Consider the following 14,498-nt stretch of genomic DNA (forward strand, 5'->3'; position numbering starts at 1 on the left):
CCAATAAAGCTGTTTTCAATTGAATTGAAAATTGGACTTAAAGTTGGAGCACCCAAATAAAAAATTATCTTGTTGTGGGGATGGTTTGGGGTATTTGTAAGGAGAAACTTTGATTTATGTACTACATGTACATATATGTACATATGGACATCGTACCAGGGAAAGGCTATGATAATATAGGATACACGCGTTATTAGATACCAAATTCAGCTATTAAACTTCTAACATCGAATAATGATCAATTAGGGCACGCAAGCTTGGGAGGTTTACTGTTAACGAGATGAACCTGAACGCATCAGGAGCCAGCCTCGTTGTGAAAATCAGGACAACTCCTCATCATCCCTGTGACCGAAAAAAAACACAGGCAGGGAGACGGTGGGGTGGAGTACAGGAAGCTACTGTCTCCGAAAATCTGAACATGGGCGAAATCTAATAACGCCTAAAATCACAGCTTCTTTTCAAGCATATTTTCCGGACCAGAGGCCGCAGATATCTGTTATATTTTTCTGGATTGAATTGGAGTTCTAAAGGAACAGCGAGAAGATGTCTCGGGGAGTGATCCAGCCCAGCCAGCAGAAACTGGCAGAGAAACTCACCATCCTCAACGACAGAGGCATCGGGATGTTGACCCGTGTTTACAATATCAAAAAGGTTCGCACACACACGCAGTAATATCCTCATTAACAGATTCATTATGTGGAAAATATCTGCACCTGCACCCCAAACAGGTGTGAATATTAACGTTAGAGACGGGATGAATGCGTGATTAGCTAGCTGTTAGCCTGACGTCAAAGGTAGCTGGATTTATTCACCCCTGATATTTTATACATAGGCCACTGTTTATGATGTTTAACAGGTCATTGTGAGTGAAAAGTCACTTACGGGATCCCAAATGTGTCCCTTTAGCCTCCCTGGAGCAGGCTGTGGGCACGGCTAGCACTAGCTGTCGCGTTAGCTTGCGGTAAAATAGCTCAGTTGTTTTACGATGTAAACGTATTTTCTGTTGGGTGATATACCCTTATGGTGAACAGTTTGGTTAAAGTACATCAACCAAAAACTATAACTAAAACCAAAACGCTGAAAATTACATCCCTGAGATGATATCGGCGAACCGTAAGGCCTGCAGGAGCTTTAACAGCTAGCTAACGTCGGCTGGTAATGGCGGCGGTTGCTCGCTAAGCTAACCAGCGCTAAGCTAACGTTAGCATCGGGCGTCGTCTCTGCTCCATCAAAACACGAAGCACACCAAATCACCAAACCATTAATACAGCCGAAGACACAAGCTAGCTGTTAAAAGTAATTCAGTTCTGCATAGTGTGTTTTTTATTTTTTATTTTTTACACAAGCTAGTAGCAAGCTATACTTTAGCTTGATACCTGATTATAAGAAGGTGAAACGAAAGCAACAAATAATAGCTATTTAATGTTGGTTAATTTATTGAATATAGCTGTTCTGGCCCACGTTAGCTACTGGTAAGGAATGTAAACAAATACTCATATTGGAATTCAAGATGTTTATTGTCACTCCGGTCATACAGAAATTCTTTTGCTTGGGTGCTCCATTTAAAATGGTAATAAATATAACAGACATATAAAGTATAGTAATAAAATATATAACAAAATAATGAAGCAGTACTAATAATTAAAATGTAAAAAAAAAAATGTACATGTACATGTAGAGCTATATATCTTAGGCAAAATATATATAATTAAGGCAGAAGGCAGAAATATAAAAATATACATTAAATTGTCAAAATACACATTCGAATTAAATATGATGACTTTAAACCATCTTGTTATCCGATGTAGAATTGCTTTTTTGTTTTGCTTAACCAAGCAGGTGTTTTGCTCACATTTCTTGGAATAAACAATGAGCTTGAGAAGTTAATTAGTACATTTATTGATTAACTAATTGTTTAAGAACAATTGTATACTACTATATTTTACACCCCTCTGACAGGTGATTTGCTGCCTAGTCTTCTGTGTATATTATTATAGAAAAGTTTTAAACTAAACTGCAATATTTAGGCTGGGTTGCACCAACAAGGATTTATTTAATCTAAGATTTTTTTGATCAGAGTTTAGCAAGACTAGGTTTAAAATGAGTCAATCCAGATTTCAAATTAAGCGGAGCTCTGCTGCACAATTAAAACTAATCTTTGTTTTGTAAATCCAAATTTATGGACGTAAAACAAAATTAAACAGAGTTTAATCAATATGGAGATGCTTGTTTACACAATTTGAAATAAATAAATAAATGAAAAGCTTAATAAATAAATTAATAAAACTAAATACGTACATATGCTTTTGGGACCTAGTAAGTATAAAAGAGGGGCAACTTTTGGTGGCATACAATCGCAGGGCCACCAGGCGTTGGATCACTGGTGGTACTGCTGCATTTCTTTCACTACCATGTTTGACACTTGGTCTAATCTTCCTGTTCAGCTTGATAATGGTTTCCTTTGTGAACTGGTATCTTGATTGAAATTCAGCAGCATCTCAAAACTCAATTAGGTTGAGTCTGTCCCTCAATTTCCTTCGAGGAACTTCATTATTTTCCTCAATCCACCTCAAAAAGAGCAGCTATTTTAAAAGTTAAACCTGCTCAAGTGTAAGTTTTAAGTTAATACTGGATCACATTTTAAATTTGAATTTAAAGGTTTAGTGCAACAGAAGTACACTTAATCTAGGTTTAGAGTAAAAACTAAACTGAGGTTTAAATTTAATCTATTAATTTTAAGCTAGTTTTAAAGTTTAGTGCAACATAATTTGAAGTTAAACCATGATTTAATCGAGTTTAAAAGCGTATCCTTGTTGGTGCAGCCCAGCCTTAATGTTACAAACTCTTAACTGTGTTTTTCAAGTATTACACCAAATGTTTGTGTGTGGGAGGGTAAGAGTAGTGGGTCTGTTTGTGTGGGAAGAGCTTTTGTGCCTGGGTATGTATGATGAATAAAAAAGAGGGAGAGGGAGAAAGAGGTCAGTCATTTACTACCAAAGTTCAGAGGAGTACAGAGTAGAAGTTAAACTGTCTGAAAGCCTGAACTGTGTCCTATTTACTGGCTTTTCACTTGTCCTATTCTGCACATCAGTTATTTCCAATGTAGCAGAATTATGTTTGCGTCTATTTTTCATCACATAAGTTTATTTTGAACTAAAATGGCAGATAATTGTTTTATCAGTGTAAAAATACTTATACTAAACATCTGTTTCCATGCTCTGTAGAAGTTATATGACAGCATGGGCAGTCAGACACAAACACTATGATTGTACTGCTGATTACTCTTCTTAATACGCCCTTCCTTTCCTCCTTCCTTCCTTTTTCTTTCTGTCTGTCCCATCATCTTCATATCTATCCTGATCTGCCTCACCATAAGGCTTCTGAACATTTCCACCCTGAAAGGCTGTTTCAATGTTTTTTTAATGCTTCCTTTTTGCTGTGTGATATAATAAACCTTTCCAGCAGCAATACAAACTGCATCCCAAAGCTAGAAATAAAAGAACTGGGACAGTAATCTGTGATACAATTAGTTGGCTAATTCTGGACTGATATTGCTACGTTTAATAGCAATTTGGACATCAGTTTAATCTTTTTATCCCTGAAATTCCCCCAGAAATCCTCTATTTATCATCACTGTAGTCACTTCCTTATGTTTCTTAATGTAAACACAGGTGACAGACTTGGGTCTCTTGTTTCTACCTTTGGGAGAGAGTAATTCATGCTCACTAACGTTAATATTATCATCTAAGATCACAGCTATGTTCTTTTCGATTTAAGCATATTCACTCATTACACACCATCGACTAGCTGCAGAAAAGCTTACAATCTATTCCATATGTTTTTTCCGTAACAGTCACTTAATGAATCTTGGCTGAGTGGCATTAAAGTTTTTGTTTGCTGTGCTTATCTTTAGCCAGTGGATCCTCTAACATCATATTTTGTCTTGCACACAGCACCTACAGGGTATTTATTTTCCTTAACCTTGTTTGCACTCAGGTGGCCCTCATAGCCTCCTCCACTAGTGTGTGGTTAGTTCAAATATATGTTTTAAATTTACAACTACAGCCAAAAACATCCTGCAAAATGCTTTTATTCAAACCCTGTGATAGAGATGTTAATAACGTCGCAATTTTTTATTTTGAACCTTAAACCCATAGTTTTTTTGGGAGAGGGATTTTTAGCAGCTTCCCAGGACTTCAAGTACATTAAATCCCAGCTGTTATCATTAGAAGTAGGGACGCACGATATTATCGGCACGTTATCGGTATCGGCCGATATTGGCTGAAAAATGGCAAACACGCCGATATAATTAACCGATAAAATAATGAGCTGCTGCATACTTGATTAAATGCCCGACCTCGGCGCAATGTCCCGGCGCGAAGAAGACCTGCGCGGCGCAGCGTGATGACGTCACGTGTGTCTACCTGCAGCATGAGAGAGTTAGAAGCCAAAGTGTCCGTGGTGTGGAAGTTTTTCAAAGTATCCGAAATAGATAGCAAAGCTGCTATTTGCAATGACTAAATGAGTTGTAAAATATCGGCATATCGGATAGCGGCAAAAAATCCAATATCGTGCATCCCTAATTAGAAGGGTATCATGATCCTCAAAATCCACAATTGTATTTCTCTTCATTTTTAAGACCATGACTCAATTTCGAATTTTTTAGCACTGACTGCTTAGCCACTGAATACATGCAATTGTACTATAATGTATTCCTATTATAAGGAATATTATAAACATTCAGAATTTGAAATGTATTATCAGGAGTATTTCTCAGGGAATGTGCATATTTGAAAGATATCTGTAAACATGTCAAAATTAGCCAAAAGGCTAGTTCACATTGAACTACAGATGTGAGGTTAAGAAACAAGTTTAAAACAATAACCCTGATATAAAACATGTGCAGTGATAAGGTGGCGTATATAGAGAGCATAATCCATTTTGATATCTTGAATTAGGCCTCATAAATGTAACATTTTCCAATAAAGACATGAAGGATATGCTGGTATTATTAAGACTGTAGGAGCATTCTATGTGCAGCTTCTTTAGAGAAGGCATCTTAATTAGAGTTCTCACTGCAGTGTGTCTCACAAGTCCTCTTTCCTGTTAACGTTAAGCTCTGTTCATTGTTAACAGAAGACCTAGCTAACTGTTTGCGAGGATTGGCCAAAATCAGACTATTGGATGATGTATAGTAGGTATAACATAACTGTGCAGGCAAACCACTGACTTTGTGGAGGACGTCTAGGTTCTGCTGAACTTGTGTCCTTTGTTTCTCTGTCATTCCGACTCCTGAAGTGTAACATGTCCCCATAAGTGCAGTTGAGGAAGATAATACCTTTCCCCCCTCTCTGACTAGATGTTTTTTGGGATATTGTGTTTTTTGGACTTTGTCTTCATTTGACAGGTCAGAGGTTAGCGTCGAAAACATGGGAAGAGAGTGGAGATGACATTAGGGATGCACGATATTATCGGCACGTTATCGGTATCGGCCGATATCGGCTTAAAAATGAACTATCGGATATCGGCCAACACGCCGATATCCCATAGTACCTGCAGCATGAGAGAGTTAGAAGCCAAAATGTCCGTGGTGTGGAAGTTTTTCAAAGTGTCCGAAATAGACAGCAAAACTGCTATTTGCAGTGACTGCTCAGCTTCGGTGATGCGAGGAGGAGCCAAGGCAAAGTCTTTCAACACTACAAACTTGATTAACCATCTCAAGACCCGTCACCCCGACCGTTGTAACAAATGTGATAAGAGTATCACCATCATACTGTACGCTAATTCCAATACAGAAGAGAGTTGATGATCTCTGCAATTAGGTGTGCGGGAAAAAAATATCGGTATCGGTAATCGGCTAAATGAGTTGTAAAATATCGGCATATCGGATATCGGCAAAAAATCCAATATCGTGCATCCCTAGTCAGAGGTTAGAGTCGAAAACATGGGAAGAGGGTGGAGATGACATGCAGCAAAAGGCAGAGGGATGGAGTCGAAACCGGGTCGGCTGCGTCACAAGCTGAACCTCCAATAAATGGGGAACGTGATTTAACCAATGAGCTAAACCGGTGCCACACAATATAGCTAGTTTTTAATCTAGCTTAATGTTGGGATAGTGTTTGGGTGATGCGGATGTCTGAGTAAGATCAGGATTGTCTTTTCTACAGGCTGTTTGGTGCCAACGTTTTCTACTTCTTGCTGCAACTTATTGTAGCTTTTTTTCTGATAAAATATCTGCTTTTTTGTTGTTGCCCAGAATTCACTGGAAAGTGCAGAATGGGAATAGGCTCCGAGGACGGCACAGCAGCTGCACTCACAAAGGAATAATGACCTATTACAGGTTGACATTTGATGAAGGACACTCCTGAGGGCATCTTACACCTCATTTTTAATATTAATGGCCTTTTATGAGCTGTTAATGGCAGTCTTGGCATATTTAATGCTTGTATATATTCTATGTGATTTGAAGTTTCATAACTCAGTTAGATTGACTTAGGGCGTTTGTGCTTTTGTGGGTGGGGAGTTTGAAGGTTTTTCGTCCTTTACCAGGTGCTCCGTCCCTACATTTTGGTTCAGTCATAGACGTCACCTGTTTTTTAGTGTTGTTTTTTGGGGGGGGATAAAAACCTGCAGACTTTGGCCCTCCCCATGGCCTGACTACACATCTGAGGTTTAGATGGTTGCTGATGTAAATGTGTGCTGAGGCTGACTTGTTTGCTTAGGGATTCCCTTTTCTCATCGGTACTCACTCAAGCAGTGTGACTGCACATAAATACATACACATGAATACAGCGGAATTTCTCTTATGTACCTAATACATAATACTGTTAGTCTGAAACCATAGACAATCTGAATTGAGTAGATGTTTTAGTTTTATCTTTGTTTTGTTGCAGAAAGGAATCAAATTACAGAAAGTCTTAAATACGATCATAAGAAATTATCTGGTTAAAACTTTTGGCTGACAGAAGTGTTAATAACTCAAACATTAAGTTTGCTGTGTGCTTTACTTAACTCTTCTTGTTCCTCTTTTTTTCTACTTTCCGAGAAGATGACGACCAATAAGCAATGTGTAGCAACATGTTTAGTTTACACTTCACTAAAAAGGTAATTGACACATGGAAGTAAAACTATGAACAACCTGGTCCTGATCAGCTCTGTCAGTCAGTCACCGAGTACTGAAGTACTGAAACTTGCAGTTGGTTCAGATGCCGCTAACGTCGTTTTTCAGAAAGTCAGATAAAAGTTTGATCATCGTAAACGATATGACAATAGAGATGCACCTGTTCATCTTTCTTCTCCTTTTACTGAATTTCTACCTAAATGCTTAGTACCAACCTCATTGCCTGATATCAGACAGAATTGCCTTCATCCTTACCATTTTCCATTTTTCTAACTGATAAATAGAGACCAACGTATGCACCTGAAACATAGATAAAATGGATGGAAAGCTCGCAGAGCAACATCTGTATGTTAAAACTCAAACACACTGTAGGATAACTGCAGGGCTAAGATCTTTGTTCTGTAGTGCTGCACAATAAGTTGCTACATGCTACATGATAGGGCTGAACGATTAATCGTTTGACTGTCGCAAATGAGCAATAGTCCCATCGCAGGCCTTGTGATTGTAAAGCAAATTGACTGAAACCCATCAAGCTGGGACTTTGTAGTTGCTGCTAAAATGAAAATCCGCCTGTTTCTTGTTTTCCACAACTTATCTATAGGAAAAGTCTGACATCACATTAGTGCAGCTCTTCACCAGAGCACCAGTGCAGAAGAAACACCTGCCCGTAAACAAGCACGCTACAACGCTGCGGCTGTCGCAGATGTGTTGGCGGGATCGCTGCAGAGGCTTAGTCCCGGTACTTGTTATCTCTGTGGCCACATCAATGACTGTATATGTAGATAGACGCGTCTCCATCTGCTCCCATTGTACGAAATTGATGCCAAAATAGCCCCTGTGATAGGCGCTGCCATCTTGCAGTGACGATTTCATATGGAGCCAGAGACAGTAGAGATCGGCCGTAGCCACTTCTGCTAACCCAAACACACACTTAACTTACCTAAAAAACAGCAAGGATCCCGCACGCCGGCGTGTTTAACAGCAGAACAGCTTCTCTGTGTTGGTCTGAGGTTAACGTTCACAGGTATGGAAACTTCAATGACTGTAGTGATTGTTTTGGTTACGTTTCCACTCGCGGATCGTCCTCCGCTCTGCTCACCTGGAACTTATTGGCTGCAGGAGCCGAATTTGTCAACAGAGCTGTCAATCATCATTTTGACAGCATCAAATTACTAATTAAAAATAAACTTCTCAGAAAAATTAACACTTGGACGTAAATCAGCATGATAAGAACTAACTATAATGACAGAAACCATGTTTGAGAAAAATTTATCGGGCGTGTATTTTGATTTTATAGTTTGACTCATGTCCCATTTGTTAACATGGAGGGGGCGGGCTTTATGAGCTATACTGCAGCCAGTCAGCAGGGGGCGCTCGAAATGTCGCTTTTAGGGAGCTGTCATGTCGTCCATCTTTTTATACAGTCTATGGGCCACATAAACAAATGGAGCGAACGTACTGCGGAGTGTCCACCTTTAGCGGTCACACCTGCAGCGCACACGGCGTGAGGCTGTTTTTTAGAAGAAAATAACCTTAACAGTCCCAAATGAAAAAATCAGTTTAGCTCTCAGTTCAACAGAAACACTACATGAAGGCTTTTGTCTCCAGTATTTTGCACTTTACTTTAAGCCACATGATCACACCACTTCATCATCAGGCTGAACCAAGTTTTCACCAGATTCCTCTTAAAACGCATCACAGTCCTGCTGGAACATTGCTTTTGAGCTAAATGTGTGACAATAGCTTTAGATAATTGTTTTCACATAATTATGTCCATAAATAAGTGAATCATGTTTCTTCAATTCCATTTAACTATGAAATGATTCAAAGAGCATCGATTGGACTGAAGCGCCCCCTGTGCTTCAGTGAATGGGAAACCCTGTATTGTCAGTTACCAAGCAACCATGGAGCAAAATGTGGCGAAAGGATTAGAGTCAGTGAGTGCTGGAGGAGCCAAACTTTGTCTTCATACTGTTATTACAGCCTTATTATTTCAGCCTGTCCACACTCTCAAAATGGATGTTATTTTCACTGAGTGTGTAGAGAGGACACTACACTTTGTGCGTTCAAAACAAGTGTTAATATGATCACACGTTGAGGCAGCATGTGTTGTTTTTTTATGTGCTGTGATGAAAACAAATGCCAAAATGGCTGTCCCTAAATAACCTGAGATATGCAGAAAACACCTGTTTTAAGACATGCATGTTGTTGTGTGTGCGTGTGTGTGTGTGTGTGTGTGTGTGTGTGTGTGTGTGTGTGTGTGTGTGTGTGTGTGTGTGTGTGTGTGTGTGTGTGTGTGTGAGCAAGTGTGTAGACCAGTGATCCAGCAGTTTGTCTGGGTGGGCTCTTTGTTTTGATTTCTTCTCTTCTTCTCTCCGTTCCAATGCTTCCCCCCTCTCCTATGCAGCAAGGACAAGTTTGGAAGGTTTGCAAAGTTTATCACCTTCCACTGATGAAACCCCACCCACCCCTTCACCCTTCCTCAGCTCCTTCCTCTTCCTCCCTCCCTTCCTCGTCCTCCTCTCCCTGCTCCTCCTGGCTACCTGTACTGATCCGCTGGTCCTCTCCTTTGTGCCTCACTCCTCCTCATGTTTGAATCTGTAATGCTGGGAGTAAATCTGAGCTCCATTCACTGTCAGGCTTACCGGCCCACAGTGGACATGCAGTGTGTTTTTCATATGCTTATGATACAAACATATTACACACACTGTTTTTCAGTGCTTTGTTTGGGGACACATTTAACAGGTCTTAAATGAGACTTGAAGCCCCCAGATAATTAGATGAATGAAAAAATATTCGTGTCAGGGTTGGGCTACTTCAGAGAGCCATATACATTTTTTTTCTTAGTAGCCATCAACTGGTCCAAACATAAGAACTCCTAATAAAATGTACCTTTTTTAAATCTCACAGAATTTTTCCTCATGGACTAAACCAAGAGCCTATGACCCGGTAAAAATAACCAATTCTGCAGTCTGCAGTTTTTGCTTGCACATGAGTACACAGCTGAGCACACGCCCTCATCCCAGTGCAAAGCATCTTTTAAGCTGCCAGTGATGAGTATAGTTGTCGTTTTAAAAGAGAAAGGAAATAAGTAGAACGGAGGGGCGGGAAAGCAACGATCAAAGTGAACATTATGATCCAAAAATATTCTCAACTTTAAACTGTCTGAGAGGAACAGAATTTTAACGTGAAACTGCTTTAGGATTTACTTAAAGAATACAGCCTTTAAAGAATGATAAAACATAACTTTAGTGCATGTTAATGAACAATACTGGAAACTTTAACTATTGAATCGTCTTTCTTTAGGCCTGTGCATTATCAGGAAACTCCTCATACAGGCAGCAATATCAAATTTGATATCTTAATACAAATCTTTATTGATCAAAATAAAAATTTAAAAATACTCTACTTTAGCATATCTTCAACAAGCACTTTTTTGTAGCTGAGGGTTTAGCTCTAAAAAGCTGTTCATTTTTGGTAATTATTTCCAAGCTTCTCTGTACAGAAAAAGTACAATGATGCGGAGAGTGAGGATCCAGGCAGTCCAGGCAGTCAGCCAGCTCTTAGCTGGTTGTAGTGGTCCTCTCATGGTTCTCTTCCTGGTGGCATGAAACCGTCCATTCTTTGGAGCTCTTTTATTTTGCACTACTTTATCCCTACTTAAGGAAAACCAGAAAGCTCACACTGTGAGGAATGACAAATACTAACTGATCTCAGTCAGGACAAGTGTGTTTACGGCTCTGAAAGATCACTGAAGAGGTGCCATGGGGTGCTGGAATATTTCATCCAGTAATTAGCAGCCGTAATTAGCTTTCAGATGTAGCCCTCCCTGGCTCAGTGATATCCATTTCAGGGTCCCCTGCCATATGTCGCTCAGATTGGGGACCCTTTTGAGGAGCTCAGCTCTTAATTGGTATCGGGAGTGAAGGAACGATGGCAGAGGCGAGACTAAGGTCTGTTCTGGTATCCAGGCAACAGCTCCCTCACTCCTTCCTGACCACGACTGATTCTCGGCTTATTCCCATGCCCTGTCCCTTCATCCACCGCGCCCCTCCTTCCTTCCATCCATCCGTCCATCAGCCCCCACCCCACCCGAACCCAGCCAGCCAGCTTACTGCACCAGACACCACCAGCACTAAAGGACAATGCCATGCCGATAGAAAATGCTTGTATGCTGTGATGCTAAGAAGCTAGCTGAAGCTAGCTGCAATGGTGTGGCTTTATCTACAAAAATTAAGCTAGGTCTCCAGTGAAATTTTGGATGACAAGTTTCGTTGTTTTGCATGTTTTAGCCCATTTATGTCATGTTACATTTCCTGTGCATTACAGACAACCATTTGCCTAAGGGATATAATTAACTATTAAGCTGCTGATCCTTTTTTGCAGTTGTACAATAAGCTGTTTTATCTATAAAATATCGAAAAAGTGTCCCTAAGCACATAACGATGTCCTCAAAATATCTTGTTTTGTCCAAAAGCCAAAGACATTGAGATTGGGTTTTTTTTAAGCAATTTACCTAAATGAAAAATACTCAAACTGTTTAATAAAGGATAAAAACAGAAGCAGATTAACAGAGGTATACCAATATGGCATTTTTGCAATGGATACAATACCAGCTGCTGCAGACAGTGCTGAGAGTATTGTAATCTATGGAGTTGGGGTACACTTTGCTTGATACCATCATTTCTAAATCACCCCAAGCATTGTTTTCTGCATTATATGTCCTGTAAAACAAGTATGAATATTGGTGCATACCAACATATTTAAGATAGACCTTGTCAGCTGATATTATTGGCTGAACAATAGTTGACAACTAATTGATTACATTTTTGGCAGCTCTAATTTTTGTCAAAATGATGTCAGCTTTATTCTTTGCTTTCAAGCTCTTGTAACAGTTGGCATCACAACTGCAAACTATCGAATCAGAAAGACAGATGTTCAGAATGATGTGGTAGTTTCTTCATTGGTAGCTTACCTACAAGTCTTGGATGTTGGAGCTTGCTACAGTCACTTGAATGCACCAACAAGTAAGTAAATAAATCAGTTTTCTTATAGAGTACCTCTAAAGCAAGCAGAACAAAGAGCCTTACCGATTAATTACACTGCAGCATAACTTTCTAAAAACTTGTTGACATTGTAGACCTACCTTATTTTTTAAAGAAGAGCTGTTATATAATCTTTGGACCACAACAGCAAAACCTGTAAACTTTTAGTTTTGAGTTTGGGCTAAAACATGTAAAACAAGCGTACAGTCCTTTCAGTCTGCATACTTCTGTTATGTAGTAACCGGAAAGTGTTCTTCACTCTGCAGTTCCCCGGCGTCAGTCAAAGGGTAACTACATATAAGTAGCCGTTGTAGAGACTAGTGGTGTTGTGTAGGGTGAGGCTAGTGGTGTGTTGTCATCAGAAGAGAACTGTGATAGCAAAAAAACAAGGCTTGTGCTTCTGCAACTGCATGGATTTCACAGTCGCATCTTGATTCCTTGTTTCTCATTTAACATGGTTAAAATTCAGTCCGCCTCTCGCATACCGCAACAGATTTTCTTGGCCAGCAGCCGTTGAGTAAAACGCACAATGACTTCGACAATGAGCATTGGCGACTTTGGACGATTGAAAATCTGGTCAGGTGTGAGAGAAGTGGGCGCAAGGAAACAAGCTGAGACTCAAAGTCCGAGTCTGTGTCATTGATGGGTGCTGAAATCATGTTGGTGTTGTATGTTTTTCTGTGTCAGATCCCCCCCCCCCCCAGTGTCCAAGTGTTTAATGTGTGTGAGACCCTGCAGTAGCGGGGGTGTTTCAGACCCAGCTCTACGAGAGCTCGGCATGCCTGTTCCTGGTGTTTTTGTGACCAGCTTCAGCGACAGATTAAAGCTACAGTCACACTAATATGTTTATTTTAAACTGCAAAACTCTTCCTACATTTATATCCACGGCGAGTCGAACACCTAAAATGGAAATATTTGGAATAGTTCATAACTACTTTTAGTTTAAAAACTCAAGGGTTGTAATTTAGTGTGTATTAGATTAGCTTGCCTATTGGGTTGTCAAGCCCCATCCCGTTTTCCTGAAGAAAAACAAGTAACCTAAACCTTGAGTAGACATGTTTATCTCAACATGAATAACTCCCAGCATCTCCCAATGTTTCTAGTTAAACCGCAGTATTTTATTCTGTAGTAGTTGTAGCTGTTCTGTTAATTTAAAGACCTTTTTTAACGAGCGTTTCAAACTCTCATGCATTGACCAAACACATTGTCAGAGGTGCAGTGTTTTGAAAATGTGACTACTGGGACTTCTTTTTAATTAGTTTTGCAAGTACAACCAAAGAGACGATCTTCAAGTCGACAAAAGCAGAATTATCAGCCCTCTATTAACACCCAGGCTGTCAGTTACCAACTGTCTTGTGTAAACTAGCATGTGTTGCCGTTTTGTGCTTTCATTTTGTACTGGCTGATGCTGGAAATGTTTCAGCGCCATGCAAACTGAAATCCAGGTTTATGGTTGTGTTGCCGTTTCAAGCCTGTTAGCTGTGATGTGTAATAAGAGCGTACATTTACAGCGTAGTTTTGTGTTGTAAAATTTCACATTGATAACTTTTATGGCCTAAATAAATGTGTTCTTCCACCTTTTTTTTAAAACTCAAACCTTTAACCATGAGGAACTGAATCCTCAGAACGGTCAAAGGCACTGACCTCCTCTAGGATCGTTCCTCTGTGTCGGCAGCAAACTTTTCTACATTCACTCTGTTTATGGCACATGCATGGACCACATCTTCCTCACCATCCACGACTACACTACCCATAATGCATGAGCACTGCTGCTGCTTCCTTCCAGAAACCAGGCGGTCGGGTAAAAACGGGAACACCTGTGGAAGAATAGAAGAGAGTATTGATCTAAAATAATTCAATTATTGCTGCTCTGCAGAATTCAGCCCACATGAATGACAGGAAATATCCACAAAGAAGTTTTCTTTCTCACTCTGCCACTTCTCTCGAGACATTTCTCTTTGTGCCCCCTTTTCTCAAATTCTCCATACTTTAACTTTTTTCTCCTCTGTGCATTACTCTCTCATCTGTTTCATTCAGTCCCTTCTTCATGCTCCCCGTCCATCACTCTGCCTGTCATGAAGTGCTACTAACCAGTGATGGCTCAGAGACACTGAAACCCTCTCATTACCGGGACTCTCTCAGTGGTTCTCATCCCTTTTCTGTGTTGTGGATAACTTTTGGCAAAGTTTAACTTTTAATGGCTCCCTAGGTTGACATTTTTACGATGATCAAAATGAGACATGCTAAATAATGAGGTACTTTAAAATTGTTGTCATAATGATGGGCAACATGTACAATATTCTGTCCAATCTAGAGCTGCAACAATTAATTTA

The 14,498-nt window shown here is 39.8% G+C and overlaps 1 protein-coding gene across 2 annotated transcripts in view; it reads left to right on the forward strand.

Moving 5' to 3' along the window:
- The first annotated feature begins 321 nt into the window (after nt 1-321).
- The window catches only part of nckap1 (NCK-associated protein 1), a 37,199-nt gene continuing 23,022 nt past the window's right edge, over nt 322-14,498 (forward strand). Inside the window, exons 1-2 of one of the 2 annotated variants that reach the window (XM_069658109.1) lie at nt 322-651; nt 9,528-9,545. In XM_069658109.1, the coding sequence (XP_069514210.1) occupies nt 544-651; nt 9,528-9,545 (126 nt within the window). In that variant the 5' untranslated portion in view covers nt 322-543. The remainder of the gene's footprint in view (nt 652-9,527; nt 9,546-14,498) is intronic. The other variant, XM_069658108.1, reaches the window with a different exon arrangement.

This window comes from Semicossyphus pulcher, unplaced genomic scaffold, assembly GCF_022749685.1.
Source record: "Semicossyphus pulcher isolate SPU_LCO1_2020_fin unplaced genomic scaffold, fSemPul1.0.p SCAF_12, whole genome shotgun sequence".
Lineage (NCBI taxonomy): Eukaryota > Metazoa > Chordata > Actinopteri > Labriformes > Labridae > Semicossyphus > Semicossyphus pulcher.